We start from the raw sequence: 7,825 nt of genomic DNA, 5'->3' as shown, positions 1-7,825 counted from the left end.
CACACACACACACACACACACACACACACGTGTTTATATACAAGTAATTTCAACTTATATTAATATTCAGTTTCATATTATGTATTTATTATGAAACTGAACTTATAAAAAAGTTGAAATTGCTCAACTTATTTTGATGAGTTAAAATAATGTAAACACATAAGTTGACATGACTTACTGATCATATTTTTTATATATATATATATATAATGCAAAATTCTCGACGAAAGCTTAAACAAGTAAAAAGCTCCAACAGTAAACAAAAGGTTAATAAGTAATACCCAGGTAGAATTCAGGCATCCAGTAAACCTATCTCCCAGCTATACTGTCCTCCCAGCTTAAAACTGAGTCTATCTGCTATCTGACACTGTATAGACTACAAATATAAATAATATATATTGCCGGTTTAAGAGGCTCCAATAAAATATCCACCAGTGGTCACATCAGTCCCAACAGACCCGCTCATCGCTAACTCAACATTTACACTTCATTTCAGCTGCAAACGAACATTATACTGCTAACAAACAGATGAATGTATATATTTGTTCACATACGTGTCGTTCTCTTGACCACAGCCTGCCAAAGCCGGATTTCTTTATATTTTCACACCTCTGTCGCTAAGTAGCTAGCTCGTAGTAAGGGGGTAGGGGGGAGTTAGCCAGCTAGCAGTCAGCTACGACTCCTCTCAGATAACAAATAAAGGCCAGGACGCCGCCGAGGACATTTCTCATTCGAAAATAAAAAGCTGAGCCCTCCAGGAATAAAACTTGATTTCCGCTTTGTCGTTCCGAGTTGATTCCCGGCTACCGTCCTGCCATGTAATAATCTGCTGTTATAGGCTAATAGAGCTGTGTGTTTTTTCCACTCCAGTCAAAGATGTTTGTTAGCCTTCCCACTCTTCATTGCGTCTCACTGTTATAGTTTGAAGTAGGAGGCGCTATAGAGGTGGGAAGTAGTAAGTAAACTTGGATTAAAAACCTGGTTGGGGGGGGGTGGGGGGGGGGGGGAGTTCGCCAGCTAGCTACGACTCCTCTCAGACAACAAATAAAGGCCTGGACGCCGCTGAGGACATGTCTCATCCGCAAATAAAAAGCCGAGCCCTCCAGGAATAAAACTCAATTTCTGGTTTGTCGTTCCGAGTTGATTCGCGGCTACCGTCCTGGCATGTAATAATCTGCTGGTATAGGCTAATAGAGCTGTGTGTTTTTTTCCACTCCAGTCAAAGATGTTTGTTAGCCTTCCCACTCTTCATTGCGTCTCGGCTTGAAGTAGGAAGCGCTGTAGAGGTGTAAGTAAACATGGATTAAAAACCTGTTGGCTTGAAAGTTAAATGATTAATAAATTATATTTTCAAACACGATACTGTATAATCACGGAGTATGTTTAAATTAAAATTAAAATACAAACTGTTTAAAAACAAAATAATCTATATAAAAAGATAATTTATAAATTATTATTTATTAAATTGTTTAAAAAATAACCTTTATAAAAGAACAAAATAAACTAATTTTAACATATATCTTTTTAATAAAATTGTATACATTTTTTTCGTTCTTGATTAATTCAAAAGATCATGCTTGCTACAAAAAGCAAGCCATGAAAATTAATATATTTGTATTTGCATATATTCTATATTTGTGAATATAGAAATAATTAATCAATCAAGATATTGACGTTTAACATGCTGTCTCTTTCGACAATTTGTGTACACTTTTACAATAATAAAACCATACAAAATCGAATGTATTTTTACAAAAAGAACATTCTTGTCAAGCATCTGCAAACGTAGTGAGCAAAATATTTATAGGAAGATGTTAGAAAAATGTTCACATTTCTCGCCTTACTTGAAATGCAAAATTTGTAATATCACAGATGGGAATTCCAACAATATTTTTCCTTTGGAGTAACTTTCTTTTTGACATATCAGTATCAATATCAGATCAGTATCTTTGCTTTTTAAAAGAAATTACAATCCTTTATTTTTTTTATTATAAAATAATTTTAAAATAAATATCGGAAAAGTGCCATAGAGGCATGTAACCAATCAGAGGGTCCGCTAAGTCGCACGTGACCCGACGAGTCCTCAGTGCGGAAATCATACAAAGTGGATGTCAGTCCTCCTGTTAAAACGTCTTTGCGCTTCACTGTACCGCATCCGGAAATTACGCTGACGAGACATCGAAGAAGGAGCATCCCAGGAACTTCTGTCAGATCTGCTAGTGCAGCGATGTAAAATCTGCCAGACAGCTGATGATTACAGTCATGCGAGAGACATCTACCAAATACTCTTATTTAAATAAAGTTGTTTATGTGCATTGCATAACTTTTCTCAACATGTTTATGAAAGCATATAATCGTTTAATTTATTAAAAGGTTGCTACAAGTTACCACTAAATAGCCTTTAGCGTGTTTAAAAAAATGCTTGTGTGGTTTGTGTAGCCTATTTTCACTTTTCTTCAACAAAAGTGAAAGACAATCAAGTCACTTTTCATATAAGACGTTAGAATACCAAGGAAATTGATCATTGATATCACTAGTAAGAAAGGGTGGAGATGCTGCTGACATGCTTTTGTGGAGAAGAGATTATCTTCTCCACAAAGAAGGCAGAGAGAACTACTGTTTTATATGGAACTGGATTTAAAAGAGAGAGAAAAAAACACTCCTTCCTTCTTTCTTTCACTCATTAACAAGCCTACAAAGTGTAAATGAATACAACGGAATCATGTGGCCACATTAAATCTAACAGATAAATGTCAACCCATTTAAACCCAGTGACTAAAAACCACATAAGTGCCCACAGACAATAGCCAGCTGCCTGTTGGTGAAACCGGCTGAGGTGGGCAGCTGCCGATGTGGCAATAATACAGGAGGATTCATATACAGACACAGGACATTTTCACTGCTTACAGATCTTGTTTACTCCACTCAAAACACAAAGTAAATTTTCAGCAAAAGACGACACACTACACTCTTAAAAATAAAGGTTCCTTATTGATATCTAAGCATTATTTTGGATTATGAAGTCCATTATAATATTAAATATATCTATTATATAACATAATATAAAAATATTTATTTCCAGAAGCCACAATTTAAAGTTAAAATGTAGATTTCTCACAAATACACAGCTTTTTACTTCACAAGACATTAATTGATGGATTGGACTGGAGTGGTGTGGATTATTGTGAGGTTTTTATCAGCTGTTTGGATTCTGACGGCACCCATTCACTGGAGAGGATCCATTGGTAAGCAAATGATGTAATGCTAAATTTCGTCAAATCGGTTCAGATGAAGAAATAAACTCATCGACATCTTGGATGCCCTGATGGTGAGCACATTTTCAGCTAATTTTCTTTTTTGGGTGAACTACTCTTTAAACATCCATGAAAAATTTATGTTCTTTATATATGGAACATTTCCACAGTTTTTTCCAAGGTGCTTTATAGAGGGAAAACGTTCTTCAGATTATTTTAACAGACTGTTAACAGAAAGGTTCTTTGGGGAACACAAAATGATTCCTCAATTACATCGCCACGAAAACTTTGCAATCTTTATTTTCATGAGAATCTGTGTTTATTAACCTTCTGGATCCAAGGCCGCTTTTCAAAAGTTGTCCTATCCAAGCTGATAGGTACCCCTGGCACTTCTGTTTAATAAAAAAAAGCTCAAAATGTGTCAACTAAATGTTGTTTGTTTTTTAAATGTTCTTCTAAAATAGTATTCAAGTTAAAATAACAATTTTGATCATTTTAAGATTTACTGGGCCCTCCAGATGAGAACCACTGCTTTAGATGGTCTGGGCAAAATATATGCTCACAATAAAAGAACCACACAAGACATTGTGTAAATTTAAAATAAACTTTGTGATTTTATTGGTTTTATACTTTCTCATACACATCATACAATCCTAAATTTAAAAAGAAAACAAAAAGGTATCTGGTGGTGTCTCTGGGGGACTGGGCTTGCTGGTAAATTATTCATAAATGCTGGTTAACGTACTGCCGAACACGCCAGAGCTGAAACTCACATCACCCATCCGAATGTTCTGATGAACTACTGGGAGAAAAATGAATCTCGACACCTTCACTAAAATCAAGGCAATTCTTCTTCAGTTACAAGTAAGGAAGAAGTCACTTCTCCATTTTGCTTAATAACACGCAATGAAGGCGATTAATCATTGCTAGCATTGAAGGGATAATGCACTGGAATACAGTGCCAACGGTCTGATAAGACAATGAAGGCAACAATAGAGGTGACCAACTGGCTTTTAACCCACTGGAGCTTCATAGTCAAGCGGTTGACTACATTCACAGTTTTGTGCCCACCACACTACAACAATCTCACCAGGAACTGGAGTCTAGCCTTCCCATACACTGTCTGTATCCCTACACTCAAACCCTAGAAAAGTAGGATTATCCTCCAGCAAACGGTGCAGACAGAAAGCATGAGATCTAAACCCTCATTAAAAGGCTGTCAGGATGCCGGCTCAGCCAAGCATGGCGTGTACACATGCCAGCTCGCTGAGCCACTTACACCTGCCTTTCACAAAAGCCCTCTTGAGCTGGCAGCCCCACCGAGGATAATGCTGCAATCACAGACGGTGCTAATTAAAGCTCAGGTTATTTCCTTAATAAAGCAGCAAGGTCATTACCAGGACTTCAAATCGGATACATCCACCAAAGTTGATTTCAACAAGTCAAGGGACTGTATAGGAATCACGGAAAAATTAAAGAGACATTATGAGGGAAGATTGCTGGACCACATTAAGGATAAATACAAAATGGTTGTTTCAGCCCTTTTACACACACAAAAAAAAAGTAATTAAAAACACAACCAGCACAAAGAGACAAGAGTCACTCAAAGGATGACAGAGAACACACACAGAGCACCTTTCTCCTTACGTATGGGTAGTTAATAAACACTACATACACACAAAACAGACGGTTTTTTTTCCTGCTGAACCTTTCCTGTTCTTTCTAAAACCTTAAACATTCCATTTTAGAATGGCAGCCACATAGTATTTACATTAGAATCCTGTTCATTTGGAAAGCTGGCTTCATTCGCCCATGCAATGGGACGTTTGTTTTACATTCGTGTTGCAATTTTAATATGTGACTGTAGCAAACTCTGCATTTGGCCTAATATTTGTGCGAGCATGCAACGTTTATCTGTTGGGGAAGTGTGTGTGCATCTTGCACTATGAGCGGTATTAATTGTAAATACATGTTTTTGGAACGAAAAGGCATCGCAAATAAACAAATTATTAGCTGGTTCCATTAGCATCATTCATTGGTCTGCTGGTGGTTATCGAATACCTTGCTCTCGAAGCTCTGCGGCTCTTAGGGCAAAGGTAAAAAAAAGTTCATCGCTGGCGTGCATTAGCAATAACGGGCCTGCTAGGTTCCGTACAGCACTGAGGATCCTACACTAACTGCACTTTTTGTTGCGTTTGTGCGAAGAAACTGAAGAACGATCTTGTGCTTTGATTCTGAAAAGCCCAATCCAGTCTGACTCTACTCCATCAGGACCTATACTTTTTTTAAAAAATGCATATGTAAACAGACAGAAATATCATTAAGGGATAACCTACTGGATTTTTTTTTTTTGGACAAATGCTTCCAATCCTCCAGTACCAACCAACCAAATGATAATACAAAATAAATAGAATGCAATCACACAATTCAAGCTACATACAATATATTAATATAGATCTTCTGATGCCATACACTCATTAAAACAGAAAAGGAAAGAAAAAAAAACCTCAGTCACTCACTTATGTCAAGGCTCTTGCTACACCCCACCCCTCCCCCCTTCAAACCCCATCCGATAACTATTCATGCACCCAACATTAGCATGATAAGTCAATATATAAAAGAGAAATATTTTTTACATTTGACATGTCGGGATAATTCATCAGAATAAAGAAAAAAAATTCCACAGTAAAATAATTTTACATGGGTAAATGTGGGAGTAGTCATTAAAATCTATATTCTTCAATGTTTTGCAATATCAGAGAAATTCCCTCTCGATGTCCAACCCCACCCACCCTTTCCAATCGGACTCCTGAACCCACATCTCAGGGCTCCTATAAAAAAATAATGGTAATATCCTAACAAAAATCAATACCAGGGTAAAAACTAAAGAGTCCACCCTCCCCCCGGTGCACATGGATGCCCACCTGACAACCAATCCCTCTTCTCCCTGGCTCTCTAGAAAACAAAAAACAAAAAAACATACTCATACATCTCTCAACCCGTCACACATTCACTCTCTCACACACACACACACATACCTCTACACCGGCCTTCTGGGAGAGACAGGGAGATGATAGTTTAGGGAGTGGCCAAGCAGGGGCTGTACCCTACAACCCCACCCACCTTATCCTACAATGAAGACATGAACCCAGTTTAGAATGGTGTTATTCAGCGCCATGGTTCCAAAACTTGCAGGTCAAACAATTTTTGCTCATTTAGCTGTCAGTCCTCATAACTTCTGAATCTTCTCAGCTACCACGATGGGGTTCTCCTTGCGGATGCGGGCGGCAGCGGCTCCTCGGTAGTCGTAGGGACAGTCATGTTTGTCAGAATAACGGTGGATAGCGCAAAACAGGTTACCGCAGCGACAGTCAAAGCCTACAGAAAACAAAGGAAAGTTGATTCAGTCTTTCAATCGGACATGTATTTCGGATGAATATAAGTTTTAACATTGAGGTCTCTAAAGAATAGGCAGGATACCAGCAGGACCATGTGAAATGCAGCACTAACTTGCAGTATGCTGTCTGACTACAGATAGAAACTATGACAAATTAACTCAAATTGACAGATTTATATTTTAATGAAATAAATGAGCAAGTAAGTTGTTTTTTGAAAAAAATTCATAAAATACCTTTTAAAAGTTTGGTATATATAAAAAAACAAAACAAAAAAAAACAGAAAAACGCATTGTGAAATATTATAAACCAAAACAGGTTACCGCAGCGACAGTCAAAGCCTACAGAAAACAAAGGAAAGTTGATTCAGTCTTTCAATCAGACATGTATTTCGGATGAATATAAGTTTTAACATTGAGGTCTCTAAAGAATAGGCAGGATACCAGCAGGACCATGTGAAATGCAGCACTAACTTGCAGTATGCTGTCTGACTACAGATAGAAACTATGACAAATTAACTAAAATTGACAGATTTATATTTTAATGAAATAAATGAGCAATTAAGTTGATCTTGGAAAATATTCATAAACTACCTTTTAAAAGTTTGGTATATATAAAAATAAAAATAAAACAGTAAAAAACATTGTGAAATATTATAAACAGTTTAAATGTTCTTTTTTTATATTTTTTAAAATGTAAATTATTCCTTGGATTTTCAGCATCATTACTCCAGGCTTCAATGTCACAGGATCCTTCAGAAATCGTTCTAATATGCTGATTTGGTGCTCAAGAAACAATTATTATTATTATCAATACATTTGCATGCAGGGAAATCGTTGTATGTGTGAAAGAAATGGGAATAAGACTAAACAAAAAAGTGAATATTTGAGCTGGAATACTAAAACTAGAAGGAGATCATCTTGTGACTCTCATCTACTGCCCTACACCAACCCTACACCTAAACCTACCCCTTACAGGAAACTTTCTCTTTTTTATGATTTTCAAACAACGTCATTCTGTGTGATTTATTAGCTTGTTTACCCAAGGGGACCTCAATTTAGGTCCCCACCGTGACACAAGTCCCCATGAGTCTGTGTGTATTCAGGTTTAAGTCCCCACCAGAATAGAAAAACAGGTACACACACACACGTTTACTTAGCTATCTAAATGGGGACA

The 7,825-nt window shown here is 37.0% G+C and overlaps 2 protein-coding genes across 5 annotated transcripts in view; both read right to left on the bottom strand.

Moving 5' to 3' along the window:
• Nucleotides 1-899, bottom strand: part of LOC107717562 (protein ABHD17A-like) — a 7,560-nt gene extending 6,661 nt beyond the window's left edge. Inside the window, exon 1 of the mRNA XM_016524348.1 lies at nucleotides 555-899. The gene's annotated coding sequence lies outside the window, so the exon portion shown is untranslated. The remainder of the gene's footprint in view (nucleotides 1-554) is intronic.
• Nucleotides 900-5,544: 4,645 nt separating this feature from the next.
• LOC107717563 (AN1-type zinc finger protein 5-like) overlaps nucleotides 5,545-7,825 on the bottom strand; it is a 14,663-nt gene continuing 12,382 nt past the window's right edge. For 3 of the 4 annotated variants that reach the window (XM_016524351.1, XM_016524352.1, XM_016524353.1), the window contains one exon: nucleotides 5,545-6,632. In XM_016524351.1, coding sequence (XP_016379837.1) covers nucleotides 6,484-6,632 — 149 coding nt within the window. In that variant the 3' untranslated portion in view covers nucleotides 5,545-6,483. The remainder of the gene's footprint in view (nucleotides 6,633-7,825) is intronic. The other variant, XM_016524349.1, reaches the window with a different exon arrangement.

The sequence above is a fragment of the Sinocyclocheilus rhinocerous genome, unplaced genomic scaffold (assembly GCF_001515625.1).
Source record: "Sinocyclocheilus rhinocerous isolate Xijiao unplaced genomic scaffold, SAMN03320098_v1.1 scaffold813, whole genome shotgun sequence".
Taxonomy (NCBI): domain Eukaryota; kingdom Metazoa; phylum Chordata; class Actinopteri; order Cypriniformes; family Cyprinidae; genus Sinocyclocheilus; species Sinocyclocheilus rhinocerous.
The sequence above is the reverse complement of the archived record's forward strand: the minus strand, read 5'-3'. Positions and strand labels throughout refer to the sequence as shown.